The 17,901-nt window shown below is 43.5% G+C and overlaps 2 protein-coding genes across 6 annotated transcripts; both read left to right on the plus strand.

Moving 5' to 3' along the window:
* Positions 1-19: 19 nt before the first annotated feature.
* Positions 20-7,086, plus strand: HARS2 (histidyl-tRNA synthetase 2, mitochondrial). Of its 5 annotated transcripts, XM_055555604.1 has the most exons (14): positions 20-107; positions 200-350; positions 1,728-1,802; positions 2,188-2,307; positions 2,429-2,524; positions 3,347-3,472; positions 3,576-3,683; positions 3,945-4,043; positions 4,334-4,427; positions 4,766-4,893; positions 4,986-5,228; positions 5,383-5,499; positions 5,728-5,874; positions 6,291-7,086. In XM_055555604.1, exons 2-14 carry the CDS (start codon positions 243-245, stop codon positions 6,348-6,350), a joined length of 1,521 nt encoding a protein of 506 aa, XP_055411579.1. In that variant the 5' UTR covers positions 20-107; positions 200-242; the 3' UTR covers positions 6,351-7,086. The 5 variants fall into 5 exon arrangements, with proteins under 5 accessions (XP_055411579.1, XP_055411597.1, XP_055411605.1 ...); XM_055555622.1 differs by having other exon boundaries at positions 46-350; positions 5,728-5,815; XM_055555635.1 differs by lacking the exon at positions 200-350 and having other exon boundaries at positions 50-107.
* A 1,352-nt stretch (positions 7,087-8,438) lies between these two features.
* Positions 8,439-16,914, plus strand: ZMAT2 (zinc finger matrin-type 2). Its single transcript, XM_055555650.1, has 6 exons — positions 8,439-8,585; positions 8,918-9,011; positions 9,933-10,056; positions 12,913-12,986; positions 13,406-13,551; positions 14,251-16,914. Exons 1-6 carry the CDS (start codon positions 8,568-8,570, stop codon positions 14,392-14,394), a joined length of 600 nt encoding a protein of 199 aa, XP_055411625.1. The 5' UTR covers positions 8,439-8,567; the 3' UTR covers positions 14,395-16,914.
* The last annotated feature ends 987 nt before the right edge of the window (positions 16,915-17,901 follow it).

Here is a 17,901-nt window from a genome sequence, read left to right on the forward strand (position 1 = left end):
GCCTAGAGAGCCACCGCCCAATAAAAAATTACTTCCGGCTCCTACCGGAAGTGCGGAGGCCGGGCGGGAGCCGGAGAGGAGTGGAGTTAGTGTGCTAGGTTTGAGAGGTTGTACAACCATTTATCTCATCTTTGGTGCTCGGTTTCGCCTCCACAGCGTCCTGTAACCTTTTCTGGGGTCCTGTCTGCCTCATTCTTAGGTCCTTTGCCTCTTGTTCCGGAAATCCTGCTTCCTGCCGCAAGATGCCCCAGCTTGGACTCCTACCTGGGAGAGCCTGGACTGTGTTGCTTGGCCAGCTCCGGCGGCCGCCTGGTGCTTTGTGCATCAGGGCAGTCCGTTCTCACAGTCAGGTGAGCCAGACTGAGATAGCTGTGGTCTGTCGGGGCAGGATCTCCAGATCTGAAAGCATGGACTCTCAGCCTGTACTCCCGCCGTATTACAGTCGGTATTTAGTGAGTGCCCTCGATGTACCGACACAGAGCTAAGGCCTTTTAGGATGCTTTATTATTTAATCATCAAAGCAATCTTGAGAGGTTGGGGTTATATTTCCATTTTATAGTTGAGGAAGCGGAGGCTGCAAGGTTAAATGACTTACGTGTGGCTACGTAGTAAGGGAGCATTTTAGTACAGGTCCACAATCCCTTATCTGGACCTTTTGGGCTCAAACACATAAAAAAATTTTTTTAAGCAAAGAATGTGAACATAACCACTTACGACCATAAGTAAAATGAATTCACGTTAGAATTTACCTCAAAATGAATCTCCCTCATCCCAGTTTGTAGTTTTCAAAGATTATGGATTCTTAGGAGGGGCTATGGGCTTCACTGCCCTGCCTTGGAGGATAGAATCAGCCAAAGTATGAACTACACCCTCTATATTTCTGGAAGGGTGTACAGTCTGCTGGTAGTAAAATCACAGATTCTATTTTACCTTGGGAAAGACACTGTTGACTTCCTAGTAGATGCTTTGTGTTATGTCCAACAGGGTGCATATCTTTTGTTACTTGCAGACACAGCATCCTATTAATCTTTTTTTTTTTTTTTAATCCATTCCTGTTTGTTCCACAGGCATTGTTCTCTGTTCTTGGAAGAAAAAGAATGGGCTGTTCTTGGGCTGGTTCTCTTCTGTCTTCAAGTTATTTTTTTCCTATCTCTAAGCCTAATGACCATTGCTATCTTATTAACAATTTTTATTTTTTGCTCTTTGAGTGGAAACTGAGAACTGGAGATCATACTAGTCCCTACTCCTAGATGGTCAGTGGTGGTAGTCTTGGGTTTCTTTGTGCCTTCATTGTTTTTGGGTGGTTAAACTTTTCCATATATTTGAAAACTCCAAATATGGTGAGGAAGCTTGTATAGTAAACACCTGATCTTCTGTGTATCGCATATATAGCTGGGTTTTTGGAAGTGCGCTGAGATTAGGATAGATAGCATAGTGTTAAGAGTTCGTATTGCTCAGGACCAAAAGTATTTGCAGGTTGGTGGTGCACAGGGCCAGAGATACCACAGTCCTGGCCAGTATTTGGTTGCGCTAAGTCTTAGTTGCAGCATGCAAGATCTTTTAGTTGTGGCATGGGAACTCGCATTTGCAGCATGTGGAATCCAGGGGACCAGGGATCAAACCCAGCCCCCCTTGCATTGGGAGTGTGGAGCCTTAGCTGCTGGACCACCAGGGAAGTTCCTTTGGCCAGTATGAGAGGAACTGTATCTCACATTTTTTTCTGCCAGGTTGCAGAGGCACTGTTTGCATCCCAACTGAAACCTCATCAAGAGAAGTCAAATTTTATTATCAAGACCCCAAAGGTAATACCCTGTACCACACGTTGTCCATTAGAGTGCCTTAGAGTTCTGCCCTCTGCTTCCCTTCCCAACCACTTTTAATGTTTTTATTTGTTTTGGCCATACTCTGTGTCTTACAGTGCAGGATCTTAGTTCCCTGACTAGGGATTCAACCCATATCCTAAACACAGAGTCCTAACTACTGGACCCCCAGGGAATTCCCTACTTTTAACATTTTTTTAAACTAATTTTAAAAAAGTCTTTACTATTCTGGAGGTACTAGGTGGGGCTCATAGTCATCTGAACCCAAAGTGATTTCAACTCCATACCTTAGATTGTAGATATAGTTTAACTCTTTGTCTTAAATGGACTTGATTTTGTTTTCATTCTGGCTTCTTTTGATTTCTAGGGTACCAGAGATCTTAGTCCCCAGCAGATGGTGGTGAGGGAGAAAATTCTTGATGTGGTTGTTAGCTGCTTTAAACGTCATGGAGCAAAGGGGTTGGATACCCCGGCATTTGAACTAAAGGTAAGAGGAGAAAAAAGTGCAGGAACCCCATTTCTTCACCTGCCTTATTTCCCAGAGGGCTTCTAGCCTATGTTCTGGAGTTTTCCTTTTAACCATGGCACTTTCTGTTTGACCTCTGTAGGAAATACTTACTGAGAAGTATGGAGAGGACTCTGGACTCATCTATGATCTGAAGGATCAGGGCGGAGAGCTGTTGTCATTGCGCTATGACCTTACTGTATCCTGAGTTCTGGAGGCTTCCCTCTTTCAAACTCAGAGGGCAACTCTGACTAACCAGAAAAGAGTGGCTCTGGGATCCTATAGTCTTGTTGGCAGTAGTCTTTACTTGTAGTTTCTTCCAGAAGGCAATTCTGCCAGCACAGCCTGTCCTAGTGCCTTGTCATTTAAGTTTATAGTTTGTTAGGTGACCTTCCCTGGTGGTTCAGTGGTAAGACTCATGCAGGGGGTGCAGGTTTGATCCCTGGTTGGGGAACTGAGATTCCCCCATGCCATGCAGCACAGCAAAAAAAAAAAAAAAATAGTATGTCAGCATCCCTGGGGGAAGCTTGCCGAAATACAAATTCTTGACCTCTAGCCGCTGATGTTCTTAATTCTGTAGCTGGAGTGGGAGTTAGCAATCTGCATTTTAAACAGGTACTTGGGAATTAGGATGTAGGTGGTCCTTGAGCATTTAAAGAAAAATTGACTTAGAAATTGTAGACAAATCCAGGTTCTGAAGCTTGACTCTTCTAAGACAGTCAAGAATTTATCTGAGTGGGAGGAAATGCTCAGACTTGAAGTTCTTGGGTCATTTCTATCTCTGTTTCCACTGCTTTTTACAGAACTTACAGTCTTGCTAGCTGGGATTCCTTCGTTTGACACTATTTAACATATATTGATTGCTAAGCCATGGGTATAGTGAGAAAGGAGACAAAGAAGGTCCTTGTTCTAATTCTGGTGGGTGAGATCTGATTGATAGAGCCCCAGTCCTCCCTAATGTCTTTCCACTGGGCTTAAACTTTGTATGCAGTATCATTCTTCCTTAACCTATTTATGTAAGGTCCCTTTTGCTCGTTATCTGGCCATGAATAAAGTGAAGAAGATGAAATGCTATCATGTTGGAAAAGTGTGGCGGCGGGAGAGCCCAACCATAGTCCAAGGCCGCTACCGGGAGTTCTACCAGTGTGTAAGAGACCTGATGGAGGCAGCATGGTTTGATAGTTCTGGGGGCCACAACCGGGGAACTGGCTGCTCAGTTATTTTTTTCCCGTCTTTTTTTTTTGCTGCAGGATTTTGACATTGCTGGTCAATTTGACCCTATGATCCCTGATGCAGAATGTTTGAAGATCATGTGTGAAATCCTTAGCGGATTGCACTTGGGGGATTTTCTCATTAAGGTGAGGCCAGAGCTGAGGACTGAGAAGTGAAGTATGGATTTGGCCTAATGCTGTTTCAACTGTCTCAAGACATAGGTGACACCAGCCATTGAGGCTATAGCTCTAGGATTTTCTTTGTACAGGTGTTGCATTTCATATCTATATCTATATAATCATTCTGTGAAACTTCTGTCCCTTTTGAGTCAGGAGAGTTGGGACTGCCATTGTTTTGATGGAGAGGTCATTGACAAGGCATTTGGGTTGCTTCCATTGAGTTCACAGGTCAGTGACCGACGGATTTTGGATGGGATATTTGCTGTCTGTGGTGTTCCTGAAAGCAAGTTCCATGCCATTTGCTCCTCGGTAGACAAACTAGACAAGGTAATGAAGAAGACATGCTTCAGTAGACCCTGCCTTCAAACCTATACCCTTAGAGGAGATTGTGGCCAGAAGTGAGTTATTTCTGGGAGGAAAGTAAGGAGACATTCTGAAACAACACCTGAATTTTGCTGTGCAGTGGAGATTATGGCTAGATTTCCTAAGCTGCCTCTAACTGTGCTGAGTATAGTGTTAGCTACTTGTGACATACCTAATGAATGAAATAAGATGTCCTTTTCCATTTAGAGAAAGAGGGGTCTTGGGGCTAGCCTAATGTTTGGATGTTTGTGCAGATATCTTGGAAAGATGTGAGACATGAGATGGTGGTAAAGAAAGGCCTGGCTCCTGAAGTGGCTGATCGAATTGGGGATTATGTCCAATGTCATGGTAAGAACCACTTTTTATTTTAGAGGTACGTGATAGAACCAGAGTAAGGGTGATCCGTGTATAACTTCTACCTCTGAAACAGCTCCTTTCCATAAATGTGCTAAGTTCCAGAGCCTGGTTTGAATTTAATAACCTTTTTACTTACTGTAACCAGTTATGTCTTCAGATGTCAAAGGTGGAGGTAGATGAGGGAAATCTGGTCAGATGTGATCAGGATCTTTCTTTTTTTTTTTTAAAGAAAATGGGGAGGACTAGTTGGAGTACATTAGGGTTAAATTTGAATGAAACACATCTGGGTGTATAGCAGAGAACTTATTTCTCCCCACATGTCTCCCCAGGTGGGATATCCTTGGTGGAGCAAATGTTCCAGGATCCCAGACTATCCCAGAACAAGCAGGCCCTAGAGGGGTTGGGAGACCTGAAGCTGCTGTTTGAATACCTGACTTTATTTGGAGTTGCTGAAAAGGTTAGCTGAGTAGGGAGTTGACCTCTTGCTGTGTCTAGGGCTCTTAGGGTCCTGAGTCTTGTGTGACATTGACTGTAACTTTGTCTCTGCAGGTCTCCTTTGACCTGAGCTTGGCTCGAGGCCTGGACTACTATACAGGAGTGATCTATGAAGCAGTGCTGCTACAGACCCCAGTGCATGCTGAGGAGGAGCCACTGAATGTGGGCAGTGTGGCTTCTGGTGGTCGCTATGATGGGCTGGTGGGCATGTTTGACCCCAGAGGCCACAAGGTGCCATGTGTGGGGCTCAGCATTGGGGTAGAGCGAATCTTCTCCATTGTGGAGCAGAGGATGAAGGTAGGTCCTTGGTAGGATTAGAGTGGGGCTGCATACCTAAAAAACTCATGTTTCTGGAGGTGCAGTTGGACTGTTTTTTGATGATTGTTTTTGTTTTTTTGAAATATTGGTGCAAAAGTTTTTATTAGTTTACTTTCTCTCTCTCTTTTACTAGACTTTTGGTGAGAAGATACGGACCACAGAGACCCAAGTGTTTGTGGCCACACCACAGAAGAACTTTCTTCAAGAACGGTTGAAGCTAATTGCAGAGCTTTGGGATGCTGGGATCAAGGTATAAAGGAGCTAAAATCTACACTATCTAGGTATATGTAGAATTCATGCACCAGGCCCACTTCTAGCTTATACCTAGGGTGGAACTCAAGACATTTCTAGTATTCACTGGAGTATCTTCTTAGGGTACAAGTAGGCTAGCTACTTACTTTTTAGATATGTTTGCTCCTGGGATTTTAGTGGTATACTTAACTTCTAAATCCCCTATTCTTAACTTCACCCTTTTTAGGCAGAGCTGATGTATAAGAACAACCCTAAACTACTACCCCAACTGCACTACTGTGAGAACATGGGAATTCCACTGGTGGTCATTATTGGTGAGCAAGAACTGAAGGAAGGGGTCATCAAGCTCCGTTCAGTGGCCAGCAGGGAGGAGGTGAGTCAGGCCAGCCAGAAATAGAAGGGACCAAGTGTTTCTACCTTCCTTAGATTCTTTGAGAAATATGTATATTTTAGCTGTGGAAGTATCTCCAGGGTTAATAGTGATAGAAGTGAATGAGGTGCCATCCTGGGCAACCATTATAGCTGATGATTGGCTGGATGGGCAAAAAGACAAGTGAAATCTCCATGGGTATTTCAAGATTAATCAACAAAACAGACATAGATTAGGTATTTGAATCACTTTAGTCTTGAGGGGAAACATTCTTCAGGTCAGGTTGAAGCACGTACTCCTCCCTACTGGTTGCCCAAGTAGTGGGAGCAGTTGCAGAGTTAAATGAATCCAGAAAAGTAGAGGCTAAGAAACTAGTATCACTCTCTAGTTTGTCACGTGAGGGTTCTCTTATGTTTCAGGTGGCCATTAAACGGGAAAATCTAGTGGCTGAAATTCAGAAACGACTGTCTGAATCTTGATCATTACCTGAATGCCATCTGCTGATCTTTGTAGAAAAGGTTTCACCTAGGACTGACTTCCTAATGGACTTCACACCTGCTGGCCAGAATTTGTGACAAGTGTGTCTGGATCCTTCATCCTTACTGGGTACAGAACTGTAGAACGCCCTGAGGACTCCTAGGCTAGTGTGAGCAGCTATGCATGGGCACAGATGGCTGGTATGTGAAAGAGATATGCTGTAACTGCCAAGGCAGATGGCAGATTTGAAATGCCGTTGAACGCTACCAACAATGTGCTGAGATGGTTGCTGTCAGCAAGTCTCTTGGAAAGTCACCTCAGGTTGAGAGGATTCTGAACCATTGAGATCAAAAGTCAAATATTTAGCCTTCCACTATGGCTTCTGGAAAGTTTGTCCAAAACCTAGTCATGGGCTGTCCAGGGAGTTTTGGGGAGACAGCAAGGAGGGGAAATGACCGCTTTCTGTTTTGTTTGAGAACAGAGATGCTATCCTAAGGGCATTGCACTGCCCATATTGATGTGGCATCTCTCTAGCCCATCCACTGTTAATGATAACAGGGTGAGCCTGTTTGGTAATAATCTTGAATGTTGAACTTAATAGGTGACCTGACAAGATGGAGATATGTTTTTGGAGCCCATTACCTGTGCCGGAATCACTTCTCTGACTTCCATGTCCTGCCATGGAGGTAGCTGTTCTTGAAGAGGTTGTATAATATATTAAATAAAATTTAAATGGAGTAGTTTGAGTAATTCGTTATCAAGGGGTTGGTTTGCATAGGCCATAGAAAACGCTTGAGTGTACACTGGAGGATTCTGTGAACTAGGAGTAATCTCCCTGGGGTGATGCTTGTGTACTGAGTGAAGGGAATGACCACAGTTCCCCCTGCCCCCAACTTAGAGATAAAGTCACACCACTGCATCAGTGTCTATAGTGAGACATCTGCTAGAGTTCTTCACGGGAGTGTTGCTGATACCCACCTTCCCAAGTCCAATCATGTTGAAACTGTGCCCTATGGAGTTGGTGATGGACAGGAAAGCCTGGTGTGCTGCAATTCATGGGGTCGCAAAGAGTCGGACACGACTGAACAACTGAACTGAACTGAAACTGATGGATTGAATGACCCTAATGTACTCAGGTGGAGGAAAAATGAATGAACCAAAGGGTGCTAGCATTGCTTCAAGATAAAGAGACAAATTGCAAAAAGTGCTTTGTGTTTGTGTGTTGGGAAGGCTGCAACCTTTACAGTTAAGTGCTCTGAGCCTGTATCCTTAGTGCTTGCGGTGAATCACTAAAGTGAAGCATTTGAGACCCTATAACAGCGCTTACTCCTTGGAAGAAAAGTTATGACCAACCTAGATAGCATATTGAAAAGCAGAGACATTACTTTGCCAACAAAGGTCCATCTAGTCAAGGCTATGGTTTTTCCAGTAGTCATGTTTGGATGTGAGAGTTGGACTGTGAAGAAAGCTGAGCGCTGAAGAATTGATGCTTTTGAACTGTGGTGTTGGAGAAGACTCTTGAGAGTCCCTTGGACTGCAAGGAGATCCAACCAGTTCATTCTTAAGGAGATCAGCCCTGGGGTTTCTTTGGAAGGAATGATGCTAAAGCTGAAACTCCAGTACTTTGGCCACATCATGAGAAGAGTTGACTCATTGGAAAAGACTCTGATGCTGGGAGGGGTTGGGGGCAGGAGGAGAAGGGGACGACAGAGGATGAGATGGCTGGATGGCATCACTGGCTCGATGGACGTGAGTCTGAGTGAACTCCGGGAGTTGGTGATGGACAGGGAGGCCTGGTGTGCTGCAATTCATGGGGTCGCAAAGAGTCGGACACGACTGAGCAACTGAACTGAACTGAACAGCGCTTCAGCCTTAAATGTTTGGAAACTCCTGGAATGCACGCAAGTTTATTAGGCTAGATCAGAGAGCATTGATCTGAATCTTATTTTCCTCTTGTTAAGGCGAGTTGAATCTGCCTGTTTTGAAAACCAGGGCAAAAGGTTTGCAGGCGCCCTTACTTCCGTGTTGCTTCATACTTGCCTTGCGCATGCGCTATTTCTTTGGCGCGGAGGCGGGGCTGACAATCCTGTTTTCGAAGCCCTCCAGTTTTTAGCTCCTTTAGAACACGAGACTCTAAGCTGATTGGAGGCAAGCTTGCTTTACGGCTCAAGGCCGCTTTTTACGGCATTTTCCGGCTTCCCATTCACTTCGCAGTGAAGATGGCGTCAGGCAGTGGGGTAGGTGTTGTGTGTGAGGAGGCTTGGAGTCGGGGGTAGGGGGTGGCTTCTCGGCGTTGAATATTCCTCACCCAACTGGCTTTCCGACGCCTCTTCGCAACATAATGGCTCCAGTTCAAGAGCTCCCCAGTGAGGCTCTCGCGCAGGGTCTGAGGAATAGGGGAGGGCTCGGGTTGGGGTCCTGGGGTAACCTTAGCCTCCTAGTGGTGTCCGGAGAGGCTTCACTCTCTTCAGGTCCCGGGCCGCCTTGGCAGCGTGGACGCGGTTTCTTCAGTTTTTCCAGGAGTTGGACACGATTAACGGCGAATCTTAAGCGCATTTTTTTCCCCCAGACAAAAAACTTGGACTTTCGCCGAAAGTGGGACAAAGATGAATATGAGAAGCTCGCCGAGAAGAGGCTCACGGAAGAGAGAGAAAAGAAGGATGGTGGGTACTTGCTCCATCGAGTGCTAACTGTAGAGGCGATGCAGTGGTTGGAGGGTGGGTGGGGAGTTGAAATGCGCTGTCCTCCATACTTCTGTAATATCTGGCAGATTATTGCCTCCCTGGTTCTCGATTTCTTCAGGTGTAAGGTGAAAGCGAGATGGATTGAAGTGCTTTTGAGGTGCTTTCCAGCTCTGTGATTCTCGGCTTCCTTGCTCTGCCTTTGCTTGGCTCATTTAGTACTTTCCTCCGGTACAGAGAAGAGAGTGGAATCCTTAGTAGCGACAGGAGGAGGAGTATTTCGCTGCTGTGTGTTACTACTATTGAAGAGCCTCTTTTCTCAGCAGGAAACATAGTATTTAACCTAGCACTGTTTAGTCTAGCACTGTTCTCTGTGTGATAGACAGTGTCAGGGAGTTGGTGCTCCTCTTCTAGAGATTCCACTATGTAGAAAGAAATATCTTACTTTCTCGTCTGTTTTCAAACCGTACTTTCTTCTACACCAGGTTGCACACTCTAAACCTTTTAGTTTTTATGTAACTTGTGTAATAGTGCTTGGCATGCAACAGATTATTTCCTAAATATTGGTCTCCCTTTTAAGAGTGGTCTTGCTGTTCTTTTAAAAGGTTGCTTTTTGTGCAGATTCAGAACTCTTTGCCTTCAGTTAATTAATGAATTTTCAAAATTGCTTTTAGATTCTTTGGCTTTAAAGTGGAGAAAAGATGTAGAGAGTTAATAATTGTTTGTCATTTTTTGTGTTGAGCTTCTCCTTAGCTGCTGCTAGAAGTGACTGTTGTGTCCTTTGCTTCATGTTTCAAAAAAGAAATGAAAGTAGACCTCTGGATTTGGACTTTATGCATTTCTTTTCCTTTCTGGTTAAGGAACTCTAATAATGAAGGGACTTCCTTCCCCATTATATTTCAGGAAAACCAGTGCAGCCAGTTAAGCGAGAGCTTCTCCGGCATAGGGACTACAAGGTGGACCTGGAATCCAAACTCGGGAAGACAATTGTCATTACCAAGACCACCCCACAGTCTGAGATGGGAGGGTGAGTGGCTTTTCATCTTTCTCTGCAGCCAGGAAGTGTTACGCAGGGTACCTGCCCCCAGAATTAACAACCTTGTTTCCTGTACTTCCATCCATTTTCCTCCAGGGTCTCTAGTTAACATGTCTGTAAGAGGGGGTTACTCTGTAAGCATCTTCATATTAGCATTATATCTACTTCTTAATATTTTTTTATCTTTATTTTATTATCTTTATTTATTTTTTTTTTAATTTTTTTGCAAAACAGATTTTATTTTTTTTTTAAACTTTACATAACTGTATTAGTTTTGCCAAATATCAAAATGAATCCGCCACAGGTATACATGTGTTCCCCATCCTGAACCCTCCTCCCTCCTCCCTCCCCATTCCATCCCTCTGGGTCGTCCCAGTGCACCAGCCCCAAGCATCCAGTATCGTGCATCGAACCTGGACTGGCAACTCATTTCATACATGATATTTTACATGTTTCAATGCCATTCTCCCAAATCTTCCCACCCTCTCCCTCCCCCACAGAGTCCATAAGACTGTTCTATACATCAGTGTCTCTTTTGCTGTCTCGTACACAGGGTTATTGTTACCATCTTTCTAAATTCCATATATATGTGTTAGTATACTGTATTGGTGTTTTTCTTTCTGGCTTACTTCACTCTGTATAATAGGCTCCAGTTTCATCCACCTCATTAGAACTGATTCAAATGTATTCTTTTTAATGGCTGAGTAATACTCCATTGTGTATATGTACCACAGCTTTCTTATCCATTCATCTGCTGATGGACATCTAGGTTGCTTCCATGTCCTGGCTATTATAAACAGTGCTGCGATGAACATTGGGGTACTCGTGTCTCTTTCCCTTCTGGTTTCCTCAGTGTGTATGCCCAGCAGTGGGATTGCTGGATCATAAGGCAGGTCTATTTCCAGTTTTTTAAGGAATCTCCACACTGTTCTCCATAGTGGCTGTACTAGTTTGCATTCCAACCAACAGTGTAAGAGGGTTCCCTTTTCTCCACACCCTCTCCAGCATTTATTACTTGTAGACTTTTGGATCACAGCCATTCTGACTGGTGTGAAATGGTACCTCATAGTGGTTTTGATTTGCATTTCTCTGATAATGAGTGATGTTGAGCATCTTTTCATGTGTTTGTTAGCCATGTGTATGTCTTCTTTGGAGAAATGTCTATTTAGTTCTTTGGCCCATTTTTTGATTGGGTCATTTATTTTTCTGGAGTTGAGCTGTAGGAGTTGCTTGTATATTCTCGAGGTTAGTTGTTTGTCAGTTTCTTCATTTGCTATTATCTTCTCCCATTCTGAAGGTTGTCTTTTCACCTTGCTAATAGTTTCCTTTGATGTGCAGAAGCTTTTAAGGTTAATTAGGTCCCATTTGTTTATTTTTGCTTTTATTTCCAATATTCTGGGAGGTGGGTCATAGAGGATCCTGCTGTGATGTATGTCAGAGAGTGTTTTGCCTATGTTCTCCTCTAGGAGTTTTATAGTTTCTGGTCTTACGTTTAGATCTTTAATCCATTTTGAGTTTATTTTTGTGTATGGTGTTAGAAAGTGTTCTAGTTTCATTCTTTTACAAGTGGTTGACCAGAGTTCCCAGCACCACTTGTTAAAGAGATTGTCTTTAATCCATTGTATATTCTTGCCTCCTTTGTCAAAGATAAGGTGTCCATATGTGCGTGGATTTATCTCTGGGCTTTCTATTTTGTTCCATTGATCTATATTTCTGTCTTTGTGCCAGTACCATACTGTCTTGATAACTGTGGCTTTGTAGTAGAGCCTGAAGTCAGGTAGGTTGATTCCTCCAGTTCCATTCTTCTTTCTCAAGATCGCTTTGTTCTTAATATTTTAAAAGGGATTATTTGTTTTCCTTCCAAAGGAAGAAATGAAGGAAAGGACTACTGAGAAGATTTCTAGGGGAGAAATTAGGTGCAACTAAAATGGAGCCCAGTAACTGCTGATGGTGAATAAAGGGAGTTGAGGTTCAAGACTGGCTACAGAAGTTGTAGTTGTTGTGTATTTTCTGGTTGTGCACCTTCCTCCTAGACCCTTACCTTTAGGAAGAAAGGTCTCACAAGAACTGTTAATCTTTTTGCCTAACACTACTACTCTGTCTAAGTGTGTTTTCCAGCAGGAGCATAACCAGATAACAATAAGTGACACTTCTCTGAGCTGCTTCTCTGAGTAAACTCACTGTTAACTTTCCTCTTTGTGTTAGTTATCTATTGCTATTTGTGTTATTAACCCAGTATTTAGCAGCATAAAACAAAGAATAGCTCACAATATCTCACATGGGTAAGTAATATGGGAAAGGCTTATCTAGGTGGTTCTGGCTCAGGGTCTGTCAAAGCTGCCATCAGGGTGTCTGCTGGGTCTGCATTCATCTGAGGTGTAAGTGGGGCTGGAGGATCTTTGTCCAAACTCTGTCACATGACTGTGATTTGGAGGCCTCAGATCTATGCTCTATGGGCCACTCCATAGTGCTGCTCACAACAAAGCAAGTGGCTTCTCCAGGGTAGGTGATCATCTACATGAACAGACTAAGCAGAATGCATGTTTTTTAAAAAAACCTAATCTTGGAAGTGACATAGCATCACTTTTGATATAGTCTATTGATCACATGGACTAACCCTGGTACACATTGGGAAGGGCCTATATAGAGTAGGAATACAGGTGGCATCATTGTGGGGCCATCTTGGAGGTTGGAAGCCACACTCCTCCAAGAGCAAAGGCTTTGTGGAAATGAGAAGTGTCTCCTCTAAAAAGAATTTTTACCTAAAAATGATCAGTTTCTTGGCTGAAAACGATAAAATCTTTATAATCAGATTTGAAACTAGTGTTGTTTCTTTCTGTTTTCCAGGTACTACTGCAATGTCTGTGACTGTGTGGTGAAAGACTCCATTAACTTCCTGGATCACATTAATGGAAAGAAACGTAAGGCTTGGAGGTAGTTTGTGATTGAGGCTGAGATTGAATTTTGGTGATGGGGTAAGGGAGAGGGTAGTTTCTATTGAGCCTCTTTTTTACGTCTGGGGCGTTCTCTAGTTCCTTCAGCACAGGCCATTCTTTACTTCATTATTTAATGTTCCTGGAGTCCATGAGATGAAAACCTGTTTTAGACTCTCAACAAGTCCAAAACATGGTTTTCTCCTGGGCCCAACTGTCCCTATTGGTGTGTATTTTCTCAGTAAGAGTAGTTGAAAGCTGCTTTATCTTGTTATTGGGGGCTGCTGCCAAGATGTTTTTTTTAGTCCTAATATTTTTTACTGCATGTTTTATGAGTTGGAAAAGACTTTTTGAGGGACTTAGGAAGTTTTAAGAACCTTACCTTTTTTTCTATTAACCCTACCCAGATCAGCGAAACCTGGGCATGTCTATGCGTGTGGAACGTTCTACCTTGGATCAGGTGAAGAAACGTTTTGAAGTAAACAAGAAGAAGATGGAAGAGAAGCAGAAGGATTATGATTTTGAGGAAAGGATGAAAGAACTCAGAGAAGAGGTAGGCTCTACTATCCTTCTCTCCCTTCTCCTTCAGCTTTAAATTTTATGTTATGAATCATGAGGAGGCTCTTTTCCTCATTCCACTCCTACTCCCAGAGGAGAATTGTATCTCCTGAACTCCTATACAGTAAGGGAAACATTTATTGCCCTTGTTTGGGACTCTCATAATCTGAAGGAAATGGCTCTAAACCTGTCCTTTTTCTCTAAACTTTCTGGGCCATACTTTTTTTTTTTCTTTTTACTACCTGAGTTATGAATTAAGTGCACCTAGTCTCCATTAGGCCTGTGGAACCAGGCTGACTGGGTCAGAATTCTGTTTCCTCCACTTACTGGCTGTGAATCTTGGACAAGCTATATAACCTCTCAGTACCTCTGTTTCCTCATATTAGAGATCTTAGTATGTAATATACATGAAGCACTTAGACCATCTCCTGGCTTACACCGTATGCCCTGTGGCTTTTCTCCCATCACCTTTTTGTGAGCTTGAGATGAACTGGGATGTAGGATTGAGAAATGCTTTCCACCAGCTGAAACTTCTCTTTCTTGTCCCTTACAGTCTTTACTATGGTTTTTCCTCTGCTCTTGAAATTTTAACTTGTCTATATTTTTCTTCTAAAGATGGAAAGGACGCTCACCTATCTCTTTCAGCAAGGTTTGCTCGGGAGTCTGAACTGATTCTGAGTGATTTCCCCTCTAGGAGGAAAAGGCCAAAGCCTACAAGAAAGAGAAGCAGAAGGAGAAGAAAAGGAGGGCTGAGGAGGACTTGACATTTGAGGAGGATGATGAAATGGCAGCTGTGATGGGCTTCTCTGGCTTTGGTTCCACCAAGAAGAGTTATTGAGGCGTTCTATGCTTGGCTTTTTGCTGGGCCTAACTGTGTGTGTGGGCGTCATTTTGGGGGAGGTACTGGGGAAAGTCAGTAAGAGTGGCAATGGGGAGGGCTAGAGGGTGGGTATTTCTGGTTTTCCTCCCCCTTGGGAGAGAGCACAGAATGCAAAGGAACATGCTGTGGCATATTCCTTCAGCCTCAGTACATCACTGGAGACACAGGACCTCTGACCATCTGATTTCCCAATAAAGAAAAACCCCTCTTCTGAGGCTGCTTTCCCGAAACTCCCCTTGCATCTTTCCCTCTTCATCTGTCCATCTCTTATCTGAGCATCCTACATTTATCCTGTGTTCGGCCTTTGTTTTAATTTTGACTCAGCCTACAGCAGAAGGGTTCTCTGGGTCCCCAGTTTCCAGTTGACAGTGTATCCTTGACTCCCCACACCCCCCAACCTCTCTCCATCTCCCTTGTGGTTCTCTGGCCACCTGTGCATGCATGTGTACTTCTGCCTGGATCTGTGGTATGTGCGGGTGCGTGTGCATGAATCTGTCACATAGAGGGAGCCTGAGCTAGAGCCTCAAGAGCATTGCTGCCTTGGGGCCTGGTGTTCTCAGCTTCTTCAGAGCATGTAACAGGAAATTAAATGGGATGAGTGGTGTGGTTTTTGTCTGGTGAGTTTTTTAACTTTTGTTCTTCATATGTAAACTCTGTTCAGCTTTTCCTTTTTGTTTCATTTTATTGAGGATTACCCTGTTTTTGTCTTCCTTGTAAGCAGGCTCTTGGAAGAACCTGTTTAATGCAAAAAAGAAAAAGGAAAAAACCTCATATGGGAGCCCTTGGGTCTCAGAGGCTGTTCAACATGTATAATAAATGGCATTGACTGGGCCTATTTCACATTTGGTGGGAACATTCCATATTCTTCCCTGTGTATTGTTTTTTTTCTTCCCCACACTTTTTCTTCTCCCTGTATTTGAGCCCTGTCACTTTTTTTCTAGATTTCCTTCAACGTGAGTTATACTTCCCTCTGATGGGATCTGTGCCTGGAGGAGTCTAAAAAAACTTTTCCTATTTTTTAGCCTCCTTTGATCTGCTGGTTTTGGAACAGCAGAGCTCAGGGTTGAAAACTTAGTATTTTCTTAACTATCTGCAATTAGGCTAGGCACAGGGTTCTCAGTTTTGCACTGTTGACATTTTGGCCTGGATAATTCTTTGTTGTGGGGGCACCCTTGTGCATTGTAGGATATTTAGAGTATCTTTAGCATCTACTCACTAGTTGCCAATAGCACCTTCTCCAAGTTGGGACAGTTAAAGATGTCTGTGTCCCCTGGAGGTTGGGATGGAGGGATAGAATTCCTTCTCTTAGTCCCACTGAGAACCATTAAGAAGCTGCCTTGCCTAGTTTGGTCTAACTTGAGAATTAGATGGCACAGAGTGGTTAACTAAAGTAAAAACAACTTTGGTATTCCCTGGATCAGGTACTATGCCAAGTCCCAGGGATGCAGAGGGGGGAAAAAAGTCAGTTCCTTAAAGTAAAAAAACACAAATGGTAATTACAAAAGTTTTAAGCAAGTGAATTCTATAACAACGTTAGTTGGTTCTCTACCTTGAAAAGTGGGCTCTATTTTGGTTAACAGGGCTGCTACCATATGGGTTGTTGACATTTTCTGCCTCATCTAGCTCTTCTGACACCTTTATGTAGCATCTGAACCACTTGTGGGTCCCCCAGAGTACTATATACTCTTCCCTTTGGACTTTTGTGCAAAATTTCCTGTCAGACATATCTTTTACCTAATTTTATTTCTGATGCTGAATCTTGCCACTGGAGACACTGAGTGTCATTACTGGTTCAAAATTTCTCCTACAGTATTTGCTGCGGGCATATTAGTTGGTGCTTTCCTTGGCAGGATTCTGTGTTCTACAGGTCCTCTGGTAAGAATCTGCCTTTGTCCCCTGGGTCCTTTTGTTCCCCCTTTCCAGATAGACTGGAGAATTTGTCAATGTGCTGAGTTCCTTCAGTGCTTCAGTATTCTTGAGGCAGCTAATTCAGCTTGACTTCAAGTGATTTCCCTCCCGTTTTGGTACTGGTGGAATCTGACTTCTGGTTACCTCTACTGAAAAGCAATTCTGAAGTCCATTTTCTCTATGTTCCCTTGGGACTGGCAAGTGGTTTGAGTTTCCAAGGGATCTGTTTAGCTCATGGGTGTTTAGAGGGGTTCAAGCTGGTGAATTAAAAGTGGTGGAGGAAGGAGGTGGTATGGAAATTTAGGACCCTAGAGCAATCCTAGAAGAATTTCTCGGAGGAGAAACTTTCTTGATGTTTGTGGTCTTTCTAAAAATCCAAGGAAATTTTGCATTCTGATTGAAGAGTTTTCCTATGACTGGCCTACTTGAGTTCATTCATTCAGTGAGTTCCGAGATGCTGAACTTGTTCTAGGTCCTGGTAGTATCTTCCGGGACAAGGTATCAAGGTCCCGACTATCATGGAATGTACATTCTGGTGGAATTGCCAATTAAAGTATTTAGGGAACAAAAGATCTGTATGGCTTCTGATGATTCTTTGGCTTCAGGCACCCCCAGGGCCTCTCGAATCTCTCCCATAACCTCCAAAAATTTAAATACGAAGAGTCTTTAATCCAGCAATTCTAATTGTATAAGTATCTGTTCTAAAAACAGATTTGCTTATGTACACATACACATAAAAGGATATTTAGTGTGGCTATAACAGTGAAACATTTAAAGTAAAACTAGTACATTTATACTCAAGTAAAATTCATCCATTGCAGTATGTATGGATTAGATCTATATACATACTGACAAGCTCTCCAAGACATGTTAACAAACAAAACAATACCCAACAAACTAATCCCCAATAAGCCTACCTGCACCCCTCACTCCCACCAGTCAAGAGGGATGCACACTGAAATCGTAAACATGGTTAACTGGAGAAAAGTAGGAATTGGGGCTGTTTAGGGTATTCATATGCAGTTTCAAATAATTTTTTGAAATAGTAACAAGTAATACTACATAACACCTGGGAACTGTGTAACACCTGGGATAGGCGCCCTAGGGTTTACCTGGTTAGCTGCAAATTTCCAAGATAAGGCCCGAATAACGATTTGCAGCTTCTAAAGATTCAAATCTGACTCATTGCAGTTGAAAATTGTTAAGTTTACTTAGCGACCCTGTGTGTGTGGGCGGGGAGCGGGTGGAGTGTGGGCGGGGAGGGGGTGGGGTGTGGGCGGGGGAGGAAGAGGCTGGAGGAGACGTCCTGAGACTAGTTGACCAGGTGACTGCCGAGCAATAGAAGGGAAAGGGCCCGGAAGCAATTCTGGAAGAGCTCACTAGGAGATAGGAGAGGGGAGACTTGGGCCCTTCTCACAGCTGTGTGTCCACAGGTGCGCACTCTCCAGGTATCTGGACGGGATGGGGGAGCAGATGGGTTTTCTAAGGTCTCCAAGTTAGCCCGGATCACGTATACTCTGATTGGTTCATTATGACGCAACTCTTGCTCGGCAGTCA

The sequence above is a fragment of the Bubalus kerabau genome, chromosome 1, assembly GCF_029407905.1.
Source record: "Bubalus kerabau isolate K-KA32 ecotype Philippines breed swamp buffalo chromosome 1, PCC_UOA_SB_1v2, whole genome shotgun sequence".
Lineage (NCBI taxonomy): Eukaryota > Metazoa > Chordata > Mammalia > Artiodactyla > Bovidae > Bubalus > Bubalus kerabau.